Source organism: Branchiostoma floridae, chromosome 14 (genome assembly GCF_000003815.2).
Source record: "Branchiostoma floridae strain S238N-H82 chromosome 14, Bfl_VNyyK, whole genome shotgun sequence".
NCBI lineage: Eukaryota > Metazoa > Chordata > Leptocardii > Amphioxiformes > Branchiostomatidae > Branchiostoma > Branchiostoma floridae.
The window spans coordinates 7,112,638-7,132,234 of record NC_049992.1 but is presented as its reverse complement, the minus strand read 5'-3'; the positions used below and the strand labels follow the sequence as shown (position 1 = coordinate 7,132,234).

At 39.1% G+C, this 19,597-nt stretch overlaps 1 protein-coding gene across 1 annotated transcript in view; it reads right to left on the bottom strand.

The window, feature by feature from the left end:
* LOC118430062 (ephrin type-A receptor 5-like) overlaps positions 1-19,597 on the bottom strand; it is a 154,897-nt gene that overhangs the window by 65,672 nt on the left and 69,628 nt on the right. Inside the window, exon 4 of the mRNA XM_035840770.1 lies at positions 16,539-16,694. Coding sequence (XP_035696663.1) covers positions 16,539-16,694 — 156 coding nt within the window. The remainder of the gene's footprint in view (positions 1-16,538; positions 16,695-19,597) is intronic.

The following is a 19,597-nucleotide window of genomic DNA, read 5'->3' as shown; positions in this document are numbered from 1 at the left end:
ATTATTCCACCCCAGATCTGTGACCGCACTACATACAGCCTTCGTGCTAATCAAAATTATATCCAAATTCCTTCTAGAACTGAGAAGTACAGGAGATCATTCTTACCTTCCTCTGTTCTTTCATGGAATCAACTACCGCTCACTACCAGAGTATCTCCCTCTGTTACTAGCTTCAAAAATGAGTTGGAGTCTTTTTTCTATAGACCTCCTACCCACCTGCACTTCTCGCATGGTCCAGATACCCAGCAATCCATCTCACTAGACTTAGACTTAACTTCGGTCAGTTGAATTTCCACCTGTTCCAACATAAATGTGTAAATAGTCCTATGTGTAAATGTGGCCACCCTAACGAATCAACTATACATTATTTTCTACACTGTCCTCTATACAATGATGCAAGACTTGATATGTTGTCATCTTTAACCACTATCTTACCATTTGACCCAAGACACACCACTGAAAATATTTTATGTTCAACCTTACTCAGGGGAAACCCAGTACTATCTACCATTCAGAACTGTCATTTATTTGATGTTGTGTTTAAGTTTATCAAACAGACAGATCGTTTCAGTTGAACCTTATTTGATTATCATTTCTAAGTTTGTTTATCAGCCATATGTCACTCTGTTATTTGATTCCTTGTTTATTTTCATGTCGTTATGTCTTGTGTTCAATAGACAGGTTGTTTAAGTTGATTTATAACCTTATTTGATTACTTCTAAGTTTGTATGCCAGCTACACGTCACTTTGTTATTTGATTCCTTGTTGTTTTATTTCATGTCGTTATCATTATCTCTTGACTTTGTTATTTAGCGTTTTGTAGTCCTGTACATTGTATGTGTGTCCTTATTTTGTTTATGTACATGAGGAGAAGACCTCGATAAGCAGGGTCTGCTTTCCGTCTCATCCTCTTTAAAGAAATGTGAATAAAAAAAAAAAAAAAAACTTATTATAAAAAAGCCACCCCTTAAGTTGATGGCAATTCAGCATCAGGATTCAGGAACAATACATATTCTTCCCCTTTCTTCATCATTGATCTTTCAACAGTGCTGAAATCGATTTCATGCTGTTGTCCACATTCTAAGACAGGCATATAAATTACAACAGCCATAATTATGTCAGAATAGCTCTGCATTTCTAAAGTTGCAACAACAGCTAAGGTTTTCAGCACCAGGGACAGAGTTAAAGCTTTCTTTACAATGAAGATAAATCTTTAACTCAGAATTGCTCTCTGAATAAAGGAAGTTCCCACACTGAAAGTGAAATGCCTGCCTCTAATATATGGCTATTAATGACCCAAATAAGTCACAGTTATATCACCCAAAGGAGCAGCACCCCCTTCCTTAAAGAAACTCACACCTGAGCTCCTTAACGATCTAAGGAAGATGAGGGGCGAGGGAATAACCTTTGTTGGGCAGAAACAAAACAATACAGTGTTTTACAATACCAAACAAGCTCTAAATGCCAATGTAACTTAATCTCTCTTTTTTACTCTTTGTCTGATTTTTTACATTCAAGTTATGACAGCGAAAATTCACCAAGATGAGATTTTAGGATTTGTTATGCAACAAGCTTTTGCAACATTCTCTCATGCTTCCCTCAGATTTCTATACTTGCCATAAGTTTATTATCCGGAATTAGGACAACAAAGGTAAAAAAAAAGTAGGCTTTGTCGATTTTTTAAGATGCAAGATGTTTTTTTAAATATAAACCTTGTCTTTCTTTCATTCAACATGTATAGAGCACTTCCTATTCATAACCCTAACAGGGGCAACACAGTATGACTCCCTTAGAAATATCAGTATTCATAACTCCAAATTGGTAGAAAATCATGCTTGCTTCCTGCCATTGCCCAATGAGACTACGATTCCCCACCATCGACTCCTTTATTGCTCTAATAATAGTTCTCCCGGCTTGGGGAATGCTTGAAAGCAAGAAATCACAATGGCGGCAAGCCTCCCTCTAAATAGCACCACTTCGATGATGGTAGTTGGCTAAGTCTATGCCAGAATTCTATTTGCTGATGAGCAATTCCTTTTCTGTTTGTTTCCCTTTGATGCAGGGGCTAATGGTAAAGAAATGACACCAATTTAGGGTAATGGTGGTCCTCACGGGGAAAATCAAACCCAATCTGTGGTGAAATGACAAGCATGGGAACGTCTGATGTCTTTGTTCATTTCAGAAATCTCAATTTCAAGCTTGCTTTTCAAACCTGCACAATATCCCCATTCATGACTGGAGGAATGAGTGATTTTGCATTTTGGAAACAATTTTTTTCATCTGTTCCAATAGAATTTTCCTGTACAAACATTATTTTTTCAATGATAAAACAATAAAATGTTTATACCATACAAAAATGAATTCCAAAAGGTTGTAGATATACTTTGTATAATATGATGTGCCCTCCATGTATGATTTTCTCAATATGTTAAAGAAAAAGATGTGGAATTATTACCTACACAAACTTTCCTCAAACCAACAAACTAACATTGATGATAAGGCCGTTCCTGAATATATCCTTAGTCATGTGAACTTTTCAAAACTCTAGTGACTGCCCATAAAGTCTACGCCGAAATGCAACCAACAAAATAGGTCCTCGATCCTGCCATGATAGATTTCACACATTTACAACAATATGGGAAGCTAGAATGGGCCAATAACCAACGCGAAGCGTTGATACCGGCCTCCTAAAGTGCACGATAAATCTGTTAGTGGAAATATTGCTTCCATACGCAGGCTCTTATGCAGAGGTGTCAGTGTCATTTATATCTATAACATACGCTAGCATATGGGACATTACCCATAAAGGCTTGGACATATACTCCGTCACACTGAAGGTGAACATTGCGTTTCGTCTTAATGGTGGCTGGGAAAATTGCAACAATATCATAGCAGAAGCCTTGAATGTGAGAGGACGTAGCAATAAAAACATAACTTTCGACATATTGCAGGCGTCTGATATGAGTTTTAGCACATCGCCTTTGATTACTTTCACCACTATATATATATTTATAGTGTATGTGATGTGTGTGTGAGACAGCAAGGGAAGGGGAAAAAATCATAGAACCTTTTTATCAAGACTGCTCTTTTCGTACAATTATATAGAATAAATTCTCCTCTAACATGTTGGAACTGAAAACATCCCAACACACTAAGGAAAGGATATGTCATGATAGTTAGAACCCCCCCCCCCACACACACACACACAAAAAAGAGCAAATAATGTACTAAAAATATAACTAGCATAAAACTGACTCACTTGAATGACCTAATCCTCTTTTCCCCTTTCGAAGCACTAGGCTAAGCTAATTTTACCCCTGGCCAGTATTGTTTGTATTTAACAGCTTGTTTATATTTAACAAAAAGATAACCCATTAGAGAGGTGGCCTATTTTGTACTATGCTTATGCCCTATGCTAACATATATCATAAATCATTACATCATTTATTGCACTTGGACATCCTTAGTAGTCCTTTAAGGCTTGTTACCCTACCACACATCAATGTAATCAGACATTTCTGCTCTAACTTCATTAATCGTTCATTAGTTGTAAAACTAGAGTGGTAATAAAACCATAAACAGAGACATCAATGGAATAAAACTTTAAATCACTCTTGCAACAGCGTCAAAGTTTGCAAACTCTGCTTGTGAAAAAATGGATCAAACTGAGTGACAGAATGCATAATGCCTGGCTGCTATGACAAATGATCATTGCTTACAGGTAGGCAACTTGGCAAAATGCCTTCGACTACTTTATTAATACTGCAGCGTATCGGTTACAAGCAACCAGGCAATGGTTATTGATATCCGCCGCTTTCAATGGTGTTGGGTTACAGATGTGGCGATATGTTTCCACGTGCGTGCCCACGAACTATTACAGAGTGTCGCGGGTGCTCCGAGCAACATGTGTCCACAGTCTCGTCTTCTGATGGCATTTTGTCCAACAAGTCTCTAGTGTAACATTCTCTGCCATCTTTAATGGCTGTGTAAATGATGGTCTGGATGTGGGTGTTTCCTTTCTCATAAACTGGTTTGTTGATTGGTTTCCCTTATGTAAGTGCATTGCTCTTTATATTCCACTATGAGGTCGTAATTCTTGCCCCATTATTTCTGTTGAGAATATGCTGAGGCAGCACTATTTTGCTGTTATGATGAAAGAACTGCAGAATCTAAACAAATTCAATAACCGCTAGTATTGAAGTATGACAAAACATCTATCTTTAAATGTACTGCAACATGTTTTGTAAGTATTTATACATCGCTGTCTAAAATTCAACTCCTTTTTGCCAACAGTTGAGTAGAAATAGCATTTTCAGGTGACTTAATACACAGCTGGAACCTAAGATTGTACTTTTGCCTGCATTCTATATTACATTTTCAAACAACAAACACTTGGCAACACTGGTATTGCTAAGCTTATATTACTGATCGAATAATATTTTTAAGATATTAAGGTCAATCATCCAAGCAGAAGTGCATCTCCTGAGTTTACTGAGCTAACTCCTTGTGGGCAGAAGGACTTAGGACTAAAAGCTCTCGAAATGTTTTTCACTTCTCTGGATTCTATGGTAGATTTTGGTATAGATGAATCCTGCAGTAAAGAGGATAAGGAACCTAGCAACACCTCCCCTCTTCCCGTCATACTCAAACAGATGATTTGCGAGCTCCTCTCTTACAGGTCAGAGTTAATTCCTGTCGCTGATGAGAAAAAAAACTAGCTGGGGACCCATTAAACCAACCGTATGTTAATGAAAGATATCCTTTTACGACCCTTAATGTCCCAAACGTCATATAACAGAATAATGAACATTTCCCTTCTGTGTTAACTGTGATTCCGAGGCAGGGACTAATCAAGTTTGCGGTGTGGTTTTGTCGGTGTTTCCGTGGGGCCTGTCTGCGATATTGCCGCTTGGGACTTATTAGAGGAAATGTCAACTCAAGCAAAACCTGTGGGGAACCTCAGAGTCACAAGGCTAAAATACAGGTCCTGGTGTTTTTAAATCCAACTTGTAAAACTATCTATCAGCATTACAAATCCTGCAATGTCTGTAACTTACTTTCAAACTAGAAGGTCTTTTACTAGACAATACATACAGGTACAAAACTGTACGTGGAACAAAATAGAGTAGATTTGACCTAACATAACTTTGTGAACAGTTCATTGCATACTTTAGCATATCGATTTCTTTTCTTGATTCTCTCTTTTTGGGGAAAAATTAGCAAGAGGACAGGATGAAAACAAGGAGCTAAGATAATTTTTTTTATCTGACTAAGATAATAACTCCCTAAAACTGTGTATACATGTAGAGGTATAGGCTTTTCCACTCTGACTTTCTTTTCATGTGAATTTTTCAGTTTGGCATTATGCTTTATTTTTCTAATCAGAGAGCCATTGAATTCATATTCAATTTGGTGTATCCAATCATTTGTGTAATTTTGCTGTATTTAGCCTTTAACTTGAAGCAATAGGCAGCTCTCAAACATGTAGGCAGTGTTCCCTAGGATTTTTTCACAGCCAAGGGGTACATCTTAGTGCAGCAAAGCAAAGTGGGACTGCATGGCGCAATCGGCAGCACGTTTGACTCAGGTCCAGATGGTCCTGAGTTTGAACCCCGCTGTGTCACCGATCTTGTGCCCTTGGGAAAGGCACTTTACATGACTTTCCTCACTTCACTCAAGTGAAAAATGAGTGTATAGGCTACAAAGGTCTTCAGCAAGTTGAAGCTTTTAGCCTCAAAATGCAAGAAGAAGAAGAAAGCCTCATTGTATGTGATTGTAAGGGTCTGGAGGAATCCTCCCCCAGAAATTTTTTAAAGCTGTAAACCTGATAAACACCTTTTCCTGCATTTTAAGGGCCAAAACTGGTGAAAAAAAGCAACATTTTTAACCTTTGTTACAAAACAACAGAATAGTTCCCTTTGCGGGTTGAACCAAAGCATAGTGCCCAAAATCACAGCATGGGGGCCAAATCACAGCATAGGGGATCCACATCACACTGTAGGGATCCCCTATGCTGAAATGGCCTGGGAAGGACATTGTGCAGGACTAGTGCCCTGAAACAACAAGTTGACACAGACTGGCTCTGAGGGGTATTACAAACATGCTGAATTGATGGCAGAAATTGTATGTTAAATCAGTTAAACATCGCCGCCCCCTCTGGAAAGCTATCGCCCATTTCCCTCCAATCCAGGGGTTTAGCCAGCGTCCGTTTTTCCGTCAATTGACGGAAATTTGCTGCGTCTGACGGAAAAATTTTAAAACCAATCCGTCAACCTTGACGGACAAAAATCCTTGGTGGAAGCTACAGGCGGCTTGGGGACGCCGTCCACGGCCGTAAAGGCCACACACTGTTTGTTTTGCTATTGTTATGATTGTTGACAATGTGTGTCGGCGCCCTTTCGCATACGATAATCTCATTAAAACCCGTTTTTCAAGGTCTCAGTTCAGTCCTTCTAATCAATTTTCGCGGTTTTCGCGACAATTGTAATTGGCTGACGGAAAAAAAATTCGAGCTGGCTAAAGCCCTGCTCCAATCACAACTTTGATTGATATAATAATAAATAGATTCATGTTATGTTGTGAAGATGACAGTCATAAATACACAATCTCAAGATTAGAAAGTATCTAGGTGTAAATCAAACAGTGGCACAACTGTAACCAGTATGACAACTCTCATAATTCTGCCAGATACAATTGAACTGCACTTTAAAAAAAAATGCATTCTATAAAATCAAACAGATTTCGCAGCATCAGCAATCCAAAGGTATGCACGCTTTTGATATATAGGTGTTCAAGACATTTTTGAAAAGGCCTCCATAACAATTTTAATATAACAACTGCATGCGTGTGTATGTAACATTCACTGTATATGATTTTTTTCTTACACATTTTCCCCAATAGCTGTAACTGAGTCATACACATTTTCATTCATAGTTTCATAAACACACAATATGACATTAAATCACATAACAGCTTTTACAGGCTCGCTTTTGAGACATATCGTTCAAATTTCATGCTGACAGCCTGTTTATGCAGTCTTTTTTGAGAAATTTTTGCTATATCATATATTGGAAACAATCTCTGCAGCCAGGTTTTGCATTGGAGAAGGCTATCAACTTTGAAACTATCTCAGCTTGTTCATGCAGTCTTTTTGCGTCCGCTTCTTTAAAATTGTATGCTTAAAACACCTGCTATAGCCATGTCTTTATTACTGCCCATATCTAGGCCTCTCTGCAGTTTGTATGACGATGCACATAACCTGCAAAACCCCAGCTTCCGCAGAGCTCTCCGGGATCAAAGACGTGTGAAGGTTGGCGAGAATCGTGCCGCAGAGGGCCACAAAACAGCGAAGCAGGGCCGGGTTAACGGCATTGAAACATAAACCAGAGCTTGATGGGTGGCTTAGGGGGGCTTGAATCTACGGCTGGGGACTCTCTCCCCTACAATCGAACACCTTCGGTTGGACTGAAGGTAGCACTGAAGTTGGGGCGCGCACTTTACGACAATCTGTCACGCCATTAACCCCTAACACTGCCGCAGGAAAATGAATGGCCAGCAGGTTTGGACATAATGGGAACAAAGAACGTCGCACCGAGAGGTGAGGTGGGGATGGAACAGCTATTCGTTAAAAGCTAGGTGTTGGATATCCAATTCAGCACCACTGACAGCAATAGTGGGTGTTATATGAGGTAATGTGTCAGTAACCAGAACGTTTAATGCCAGGTTGTTTTCATGGTCCATTCTAAGTGAGTAACTTGCTTCGAAGATGCTAAAGACAATATGTTGAGCTTCTTGTACAATCACATAAAAAAAACTGCACTTGTTAACTGCCTGGTACTAGTTTAAAACAATACAGATGCAACATTATTAGACTTCCTCAGACATTCTTAAAAGGCTTTTGCAAGACATATACATACCATAAAATAGTTAATGTCTAACTGCTTAATGTTATGAGTTACTCTAAAGAGATCAATTCTTATTTTTTGCACAGGTGCACATGTAATTCCATTGTCATAAAATCTCTTTGCCTAAGGGAATGATCATAAACTCAGTGTTGGAACTATAAAATATTCTCAAAAATTACGACAAAACTCTAAATGTGATAGAAATCATTCTCAGGCCATTTAGTATTAGTTATGGGCTTGAGCTTTTCAGATCGCTCAATTTTATTGCAAACATTTCTCAATAACGTTTACAGGTGATTCAAACACCTGTGATAGTAATAGTTTCCTCAAGGCAAGGAACAGATTTGTGTGTCTTCCGTGTAAGGCCAAACCAATTCACTTTGTTGGTTTCTTCTATCATAAAAAAAAGACAAAACTAAACTAGTCTGTAAGATCAACATGAAAATAGTCGAAGGGGAGGACATACATACAACGTACATGAAATGGTAAAGCAGTTAACTCTTAGGGGATGAATACAGTCAGATTCAAGTTTTTTTGCTATCCCTCGCTACCACTCTTGTTAAATTTTTGTTTGTAATTTGTTGTTTGCATCACATGACCAGTAAACCACCTCAAAGAATAACACATCATAATTGTTTTGTACAGCTATGTTTACCTAGATATCCATAATCTAGGTTTTTTAACAATCATGTTTAAGATGTGGCTCTACTCAAACAAATGACCAGGTCCAAAAAACTGGAATGCTTCCAGTAGCCAGCGAGTTGGCTGAGCGACAAATTAAGGTTGGTGCTTGAACTCCTGACCAATACGTCATGAGGCTTTGGGCTAGTCACTTCCAAGACTGTGCATGCAAATATCAAATATCAGCTTAGAAAAGATCAAGAAATAGTCGTACCAGAGTTATCAACCCGGGATTGAGGTGTTCTGCAACAATTTGTTTGTCCCTAGATCTATCGTAGAGTGGACCTTCTTACCACCAAGCACTGTAGGGGCATCCTTATTAGATAGCTTTCAATAACACTTTCAGCTAGATGTGGAAAGGTCAGGTGTGACTGGTCATTTAGTATGATAAGCTCCTGCCTCACCGTGTGCCTGCAAAATCGGGCAGCTTTCCAGAATGAAAAGAGTGATAGAAAAGACACCAAATTATACCAAACATAAAAAGAAGAGTCATGGGCACGATTTGCAGATATCTTTAGGTACACATTTTTATTTTTCATCATTTTATTTTTGCCAGTCCCCAGTTTGAAAAATTTGACCCATGCATAAGGGCAGTTCTACCCTCTCTGCACATCTGAGAACGGAGGAAATACCTTGTTTCAGCCGCATGTTAATACTCCCTACTTCCACCATTATTGCTCCAACAAAGCCACGGGCCATGGATCACCTAACACCATAAAATGTTTCCCAGAGCCATTGATCTGCCTACAAAAAATGCTTCAAACAAGTCGATAAGTCAGAAATCGCAGAGGCACAAACGGGCTTACGACTTCAAAGCAGAGGGACGAGAGGCAAACACATGGAGTGTGAGTGGTGATCTTTTCCGTAAAAGCCATGATAAAGCATTGAGCAATAAAGCTTCCGTGGTATTTTGCTTCCATAGGAGACACCGGTCTTTTTGTACGCAGTTAACTGCTAAGGGAGTGTTGAATAACCTTTGTAAATGCTAGGAAATCCTACTGCGTATGAAGCTAAGATTAGATGGAAAATACCACTGCGTCAGAAAGTTTACGGGTCGAATCCCAACTCATTTAAGTAACCATACAGCTGGATGTAAGTAAGGTTCGGCAGAATCATGAAGAGTAACTTGGTTGCAAGTAAATGTAGGTAAAAATCAGCATTTGCTCACTGCTATATCTTAGTTGCAGGTTTTGACTAATGTAGTAATGATTCTCAACTTAGATGTTATTTACATAATCTACTTATTTTGTTAACATTACATTTAATAAAAGCTGCATAAGCAACTGTAGAAACCAACGTCAAAACCTATGAATTTTTCATTTCCATTTCTCCACCCAAAAGACGAAACTGCAAATCCGTTTGACAAACGGTATTAGCTCTAATTCATTCCAATTTCTGTAGCTTGCCCTTTATTCCACAAGGTCAGAAACAGTAGAACCACAGACACCAGAGACCTAGGTGGCTGCTGAATACCATAATGCACCTGGAGGACCTCTATGACCCCCTTGGAATGTGGTACTAGGTGTTCATGCCTTAGCAACAGCCAAATTACAAATCGTTAAGTGTTCTATTGCTCATTAGGTAAAAGGTCACAACTCTCGTTTCAATCAGCACACTCCATAAACTCCATCAGAACCACGGACTGTTCTATTCTTTAATCTCATATCTTTCAGAAACCGTCCTTTCAAATGCCATGCAGTCATTGTTTAGTATAGTCAAACATTAGATTAGGCCCTACAAAATGTACCAACTTGATTTTACAAATGATGTCATTCACACACTTTTTGCATTTAGTTGCTTTACGACAATGGCGCCTGAATTTTGACAGTTTGAGGTCAAATATGATCTATTGAATTCTCCTACTTGTCATCACTTTATGAACTTATCATGAACACTTCTCACTTGACATTGTATTGTCCACTCTATTTCAAAAGAAAAACAATTATAGCTTCTGGGGTCGGAAATTGAAAAAATCTTAGAAATCTTAGAAATGTCAAGCAATGAAATCACACTTTAATTTGTTGATAAAATGATGATTGTACTTAATATTCTGCTTCTATCTAAAGGAATTATAAACTGTGTAATTAAAAAAAAGACAATTCAAAACCTCTCATCAGAAATGCGGTGCGTCCTTTAATGTAGAAAAGGTGTTGGTCTCCATAAAAGGGATACACTGGAATTTGACTATTTACCACCTATTTACTGGAATACAACAGAGAACACACAGAGAACCGTCAAAACATGGAAACCTGCAACATTAAGTCATCAATCTGTTTTATGGTAGATTTCACTTGTCTATATATAAATAATGTGTATCAGTATAGTCCGGTAAATACTCGAACCCCTCAGCACTCTACGTGAACTTACAGTACTTTGGAAGTAAACAGTGCCATTAGTGCAGTAGCCTGGTCCCTACATGTCAACACAGCTGCCTCAGTCACCAGTCTTCTGTATTACACCCTATCTGCCAGGTATTACCAAGACTCTAAACTCTGTTCTACCTCGCCATATAAGGTCCCAACACCACAGGGTTATGACAACACTGTCAGTAACGGTGTGATATGTTTAACTTTGCTTCTGGGGAGTTGAGATTATGGTGGAGCAGTTTAAGACTTTGATGCATAAGATGGTACGAAGCTGGTGCTTGTGTTAATGTTAGTTAAGCTGAGAGGAATGATCAAATGCACCTCTTTTGCAAACAATATTCTTTTAGGCAATCGTGCAAGCAACAGTTTTCAGATGATGAATAAGATGGGATGGTTTGTGCACCGATTTTATGTGTGATCAAGCAGATAGAGACCTTTTCTTCTTCTTCTTCTTCTTACTTACAAGGTTGAGTTTGATTTGATAGCTAGCAGAAAATGGTATCCTACAACAAGAATGTGCATAGATTTGCAGTGTAGTGAAATTGGTAGATCAGGTTTGTGCAAACAAAAGTAAAGAATTTTGGAACAGACCCACAAAAGATCTAAGTACAGCCATATGGATTAGTTTGGAAGTGACATTGTGCCTATTAGTTTTAAAGTATTTTAAAAATGATTTTCACCCCAACGTTTCACAAATTTGAAACAATTAAGTCATGGAATTAACAAAACTATAAAATTATCAATCTTCATCCATTTCCATTTCTTTTCTGGTCTTTTCTACAGATATATCTTATCACTTAATGCATGTGTATCTATAAACATGTGTAAGTCTGTTACTGTTTGAGGTGCCCTTTGGCACTATAGCTTTGCCAGCAAACAGCTGCTGCTACTTTCTGCCACATCTAAACCCTTCTTAATCTTGCTTCAAATTCTGTTTAAAACTAGCTTATCAGGAAGTCCTGACACATGCAGTATTTTATGATAATGATTTCTAATTTCAACTTTTAATTCTATTATTTTAAGGGGGGTTGCATTGTAAGGTACTCTACGTTGATACTGAGCTATGGCTACAGGCCTTAAATTTGTTAGTGACATGTAGACATCTTTCCCTTCCCTCACTCATTTGGAAGGAAATATATAGGGACTACTGTTTGTACAAGAAGGATCTGCTTGGTGAAGAAGTGCAGAAGTCTGGAGAACAGTCTGCATGCAGTAATGGCTGCTTTCTTCACTATGTATAAACTCTAGACATGGGTTGGTGGATGGACAATTTATCATGAGGGCTCAAAACTAACTCCCAACAGCCTCCAACTATGGTTTAACAGAACTGTAAGCTGCATTCCAACACGAAAAAAAAAAAACAGAAACCGAAGATCCAATATTCCTTTTTCTGTTGCTTTAAAATGGCAATTTCACTTGCCCATCACAAGATTTCCACCAACCCAAATAAAGCTACTAGTTTTGAGTCCACCCCACATACCAACTCATGAGGAGATACTTGTAACTGATGTTTCCAAGGCTGCAGCCTGAATCGCATTACCCTCCTCTCACATGGTGTGTTACAAGTTTAGGAAACTCCAGAGCATTGTGCTGTACGGAGCAGAAACACTGTCACAAAAATCGTATATATGTTTTGAAAAAAGGACATGTTTTTTATAAGGGGGCAAATTAAATCGACATATGTTTTGAAAATGGGGCCTTTTTCAAAAGGGGGCAAATTAAATCCACATATGTTTTGAAAATGGGACATGTTTTAAAAAAGGGGGCAAATTAAATCCACATATGTTTTGAAAATAGGACATATTTTAAAAAAGAGGGGCAAATTAAATCCACATATGTTTTGAAAATGGGACATGTTTTTTCTTATGGGTCATATCTTTTAAAACAATATGCATCTTAAAAATAACCAAAATGAGAATATGAGACGAAAAAAAACATACCATTTTCATTTTGTACCGAGGATAAGTTTATCCCCCAATCCAGGAAACCCACTGGTTTGCAAAGTGGTGCTTTCAAAATGGTCTATCGTTTCCGATTTACCCCCCATTTTGATAGTGGTGCTTTCCAGTTACGCCGATTTCAAACTGGTCGATTTCAAACTCCAAACGGAAATGACGTAGTCTACGAAGGACCACTGGGTCAAAACGTGTTTTGCGAAGGAGCTGTGTGCTCAGAGCAAAGGGGCTGCGTGCTCGGCGAAGGAGCTGTGTGCTCACAGCGAAAGGGCTGTGTGCTCGGCGAAGGAGCTGTGTGCTCACAGCGAACGAACTGTGTGCACCAAGCTGAAGTTGGTCGCCGATTGGTCCGACATAACATAGTATCCCATTCAGACGTCCATTCGAGGAAACTAAAAATTCCTAATTTCCTTTAAAAGCTTAAATGGATATCAAGAACTGCTGGATATTGTCTTTTACCACTCAGAATATGTATATACAAGCATAAATAATAACAGAAAGTATCATATCAACGATTAAGCAGAAATAATTGGCCCAATCGGCGACAAACTTCACTGATCTAAAACCGGCTGCCATACCTCTTGTAGAGCAATCTGCTACTTATCTAAACGTGGCCCGTGAATTTTTAAGACGAATTTAGATAGAATCTATATTCTAACGTATTCAAAACAAGTATCGAATGTTATGGGCCGGATTTAATTAATGAACTTGAGGGAATTAACTGATAGAAAATACCCGAGCAAAGGGGGGCTAAAATCGGCTGCCATACGGCTAGTGTCTAAACGTTGCCCGTGAACTTTTAAGTGCAATTTAGATAGCTGTCGTATTTGATACAAATATCTAATCTTACGGGCCGGATTTAATTAATGAACTAGAGCTCAGTGCCGATTTCTTATAGACAAACTGCTTCAACTCTAGTTCATCAATTAAATCTGGTCCGTAAGAATTGATACTTGTATTGAATACGTTGGGGTATACGCTATCTAAATTCGTCTTAAAAGTTCACGGGCCGTAAGAGGCAATTTACTCTACAAGTCGTATGGCAGCCGATTTCAGCACACCCTTTGCTTGGGTATTTCCTATTTCCTATATCTATTAGTAAATTAGTTAATTTCCCCATAGTTCATTAATCAAATCCGGCCCGTAAGATTTTATACGTTTTGAATACGTTAAGATATGCGCTATCTTAATTCGCTTTAAGATATGCGCTATCTAAAAACCAGTCTGAAGTTGGCGGCCGATTGGGCCCATTATTTTTGCTTAATCGTTGATATGATACTTTCTGTTATTATCTTTATTTATATATATACATATATTGGGTGGTAATAGACAATATCCAGATATATTCTTGATATCCATTTAAGCTTACGAAGGAAATTAGAAATGTTTAGCTTCTTCGAATGGGCGTCTGAATGGGGTGCTATTAAATTGCTATGTTATGCCTAATGACGAATCGGCGCCTGGATCGGCGGCTACCAATCGGCGACCATCTTCAGTCTGGTGCACAAAGTCCCTTCGCTGTGAGCACACAGCTCCCTCGCCGAGCACGCAGCCCCTTTGCTGTGTGAACACAGCTCTTTCGTTGTGAGCACACAGCTCCTTCGCCGAGCATGCAGCCCCTTCGCTGTGAGCACACAGCTCCTTTGCTAAAACAGGTTGTGTCCCAATGGTCCTTCGTATGTTTTAGCCAACGGTCCTTCGTAGACTTACGTCATTTCCGTTTGGAGTTTGAAATCGACCAGTTTGAAATCGGCGTAACTGGAAAGCACCACTATCGAAATGGGGGGTAACTCGGAAACGATAGACCATTTTGAAAGCACCACTTTGCAAACCGGTGGGTTTCCTGGATTGGGGGATAAACTTATACTCGGTACAAAATGAAAATGGTATGTTTTTTTTCGTCTCATATTCTCATTTTGGTTATTTTTAAGATGCATATTGTTTTAAGAGATATGACCCATAAGAAAAAACATGTCCCATTTTCAAAACATATGTGGATTTAATTTGCCCCTCTTTTTTAAAACATGTCCTATTTTCAAAACATATGTGGATTTAATTTGCCCCCTTTTTTAAAACATGCCCCATTTTCAAAACATATGTGGATTTAATTTGCCCCCTTTTAAAAAAAGGCCCCATTTTCAAAACATATGTCGATTTAATTTGCCCCCTTATAAAAAACATGTCCTTTTTTCAAAACATATATACGATTTTTGTGACAGTGTTTCTGCTTCGTAGTGCTGGCCCAAAAGGATCACCCAGTTCCGCCATGTGTGGCACTGTAGCCAAAATAATTGGGCGGGCATACCTGTATTGTCAGTGGGACTAGTTAACACTGACCGTGGGTGACTAGAAAATACAGCTGTCACTGGGATAAATCTTTCAAATGGTTGCCAAAGTGTTGGGGCAACACTTCAGTTGCAAACTTCAAGTGCATCCTTGTATGGGTATTGTAAGGGCATTACCAGGCCAAACCAATAGATTTCTATGGTTTTCAGACACTTGAAGCATAAATTTAGAAAGAAGGTAATAAAAGGGAGGGAAGGAAAACTTTAATCACAGTGAAAATGTATATCAAGCTATGGACTTTCCCTCAGACTATGTTATCAAGTCGATACCTTAAAAGTTAAGAAGGGATTGGGCATTGTAAGGGCATTACCAGGCCAAACCAATAGATTTCTTTCCGTCTCAGGCATATCAAGGCAAAAATTTACTTGTTCGTACTGAACAACCTGACTATATGTGTCTAGTGTTTACATAGTGATCGAGAGCTTTTATATACTATACATATAGCCTTGTAATATTGCTTTAATCAACGCATTGTTAGTACAGTATAACCTAATAGCTTTTTAAAAAACACCACGTATCTTTAAAGGCATTTACTGTGCATTGCAACCATTAATACTGTGCAGGGCTACCAGGGCTAACTCTTTATAATAGCCTCCAGCTAGTTTAGTACGTGGGAAAGGACAACCTCAATTCAACCCAATTGCACACAGTTACACCGCATCTTCAGCTAGTTGGGTAGTGCTGGCTGTATTTCTTTTCATACATACACAGCCGAATAAATCAAATCTAGTAAAACATCTAACAAGATTGTAACAGAGGGAGGGTGGGGGGGACTTCAATCGGACAAATTACATGTTTGTGTATCAAGTCATAGACATTCCATCCCTTATCAACAAGCTATAGACTTCCCCCAGACTATGTTATCATGTTGACATCTTAAGACTTGAGAAGGGATCAAGTTTCATGGTCAAGGTTGTTTCTAAGTACAGCTCCTCTGTTATCAGGACTAGACCTTGTTTTGCGCTAGATAAGTATGCCTTAAATGGAGACAAAACAAGGACAAATGTCCAATTTGTAAAACTACTGTGTCCAGTCAGTGTCAACTACTTTTTTAAAACCAAAGAATACAAAAACTCATATACAGAACAATTATGATACAAAACTCACTGGAAGAAAAAAAGTTTTTTTGAATGCTGCCAGTCTGGATTAAGAAAACTGAACTAAAAGTACGCACCCCAACTTTGGCAACAACTTTTCAATTTTGAAAAGTTTAAAACGTGTCTACTTTATTTGAGAAAATACGGTAGTAGCATGTTCATATCTAACCAGCTACGGTGTCCACCCACCTGTGCAGGCGTCTGTTGGTTTGTCCCGTGGCGAGCGGTAGTACCCGCGGTCGCACGTGCAGCGAGTCTCCCCGGTACGGTGGGCGTGGCTGTACAGCGGACACGGCATACACTCGTAGTTCCCCGCATTCGGCTTGAAGGTCCCCTCCTTGCAGGCTGGGTGGAAACAAGAGAAGATATAACATAAGACTTCCTTGATTTTATTTATTATTTTCAATTTAATACTTTAAATTACATTATTTCAGATCTTTTCAAAACTTTCAAAATTGAAATACCGGAATAAATTGTGACTGACAGGAATTTTTGGATGCTGGCAAAGCTACTCTCATGCAAGCATTTGACACTTGATGCTTCAAGACCTTCATGGTTCTCACTTTTATCTGCAAGTATAATGTGCTAAATGTCGGCATATGAATACTTGTGCCCTTCTTCTCTCAACAATGTAACGCTAGTTCACCTTTTTATGTGGGGTGACCTTTATCCGTTGTCTTTAAAAACAGCACATTTAGGAGTATTAAGTCTGCTGACAGTGGTTTAAAATTTGCAATATTGTCAAAATGTTCCCATTTGAAACCACCGTCCGTCGACTTTATATACATAAATACGTTTTTTGTACAAACAACGAATATAGGTTACCCTCGGATAAAGGTGAACCAGCGTTACCACTCTTATGCATTTTACTCCAGATGTATCTAGATGCTCCACAAGAATAAACATTCCACAGTTTTCAATACACAGTACCAAGGAACATAACAACTGTACAATTTCTTCTGAAATGCAAAATTCTAAATTTTTGTAGAAATTAAATTTCCAGATATTTTGAAAAGGATATGTTTTTGTGACTTTTTTTGTCGAACAGTAGAGATACACTGAAATACACATTTGCAGCATTATGATTTGCGGCAGACACCCCAACATTTAAAGATCTACAGTAACTGTAACTGCAGGGCTCGAAATACCCCCATGTCAACTTGAAAATGCAACCTCATTTTGCTTGGTGCAACTTAATTTTAAACCCAGATTGCACAGTGCACAACCTGAAATTTTGCAGTTGGAACACTGCTTTTCCCCCATCTATGTGCATAAGATTTTGTATTTATTTTTTTGATAACATAAAACATATCTAGCCTCCATAGCAGGCTCTCTATGGCCTTTTTGGCTCATAGTACACTTTTGCTGGCCATTTCTTTTTGTACTGGGTCGCTGATTGCTGGCCTTTTCTGACAGCCGGCCATGTAGAGCCTGCATGGAAACGGCGCTACAAAGTGATATTAAAAAACGATTAGCCATTCATCGGCCTTATTAACACACACGTTAGGAATAATTCACAACTCCGTGAGAGGCAATTCACATGTCGGCTGCAAGCATTTTACAACTCGGGCTTCAGATGGGGAAACCCCAATATATCACTCGCTACGCGTCCAGCCCGAGCAAAGGCGTCAGGCATGCCGAAAGAACGTCGAACTGTTAAGTTTTCACTTCTGTATTTTTAAAAAGCCGTTGACCCTGAAACCGTTAAAGAATTGTAGTGTCAGTGCACAAGGGGTGTGACAGCGCTCTGTCCGGTGGAGATGCGTGCACTTTATTAGCCGTCCACGGGAGGCAGGAAATTCGCACCTCCTAGTTAATCGCCCTAATCGTTTCCCCATCTGAAGCCCGAGTTGTAAAATGCTTGCAGCCGACATGTGAATTGCCTCTCACGGAGTTGTGAATCATTCCTAACGTGTGTGTTAATAAGGCCGATGAATGGCTAATCGTTTTTTAATATCACTTTGTAGCGCCGTTTCCATGCAGGCTCTACATGGCCGGCTGTCAGAAAAGGCCAGCGGTCAGCGACCAAGTACAAAAAGAAATGGCCAGCAAAAGTGTACTATGAGCCAAAAAGGCCATAGAGAGCCTGCTATGGAGGCTAAAACATATCTATTTTGATACATAGTTACATGTAACAGGAAGATAAGATAACGGATAAGTAGCTGATTTGAAGAAAGTAACAACTTGAAAGTGGGGCAGGGCAACCTGAAATGTTAATGGTGCAACCTGGCTTTTACCTCAGGTTGCCACTTGGACAACCTGGCTGGAAAAAGTATTTTGGGCACTGAGCTGTTACATGATTCAGCCACTTTCCTATAGTACTTCACATCTACTGAGAGCCAGCATTTCACACTAGATGCACACTTCCATCTAGAGGCTTTCCCCACCCGTTAGGGACTCAGAACACATCCCGACCATTGTTAGGGGCGTAACCGGGCCGCCCCCGTCCCTGAATAATGCACGATTCAATCACAGCCATTTGATCAGACAGCTTAAATTATTAAAATTTCATTTTGGCTGTTTGACACATTGTAATCAGTTCTGCACCAGGGATAACAGTCTCGCGGGAGATCAGCGATGAACTCTACGACCCCTAAGGAGGCGGAGATCAGTCTTCAAGGCTTAAGACGCCTCCATTGATCTCTAAGGATGTAAGAATAATTCTAAAAGTAAAGTACCATATTGTAGGATCACAACATAATAGGATGATAAGATTTGCATAAGAAAATGCATGTAGATACAGAGGTCGTAAGTTGATCTTTTTATCTCTTTTGCTCTCTATCTCCCTCTGTTTATTATACACAGACAAGTTGTTGAGACATCTGCAGAAGAATAAAATAGGGGTGTGTACCAAAGAAGACTATATGTTCAATGATTCACCCCCTCCCACTTTTGCATACATGTAATGAATGCCATTCCTTACTTATCATAAAAGAGGGTTGTGTACAGAAGAAGACTACATGCATGTTCATACCCCTCCCAGTCCACTTTTGCATATATGTACATGTATCAAATGCCATACCTTACCATATATACATTGTATGTAAAGAATGCCATACCTTACTTACAAAAAAAAGAGGGTTGTGTACTGAAGAAGACTATGTTCTACCCCCCCCCCACACACACACACACACTTTTGCATACAGGTATCCCATCATAGAGACAGTGACAGGGGTGGTCTAATCTGTTCTGACACACTGCACACTTGTCTCTGGGGCCCAGCCATCCAACATTGCGTGATTCTCGTG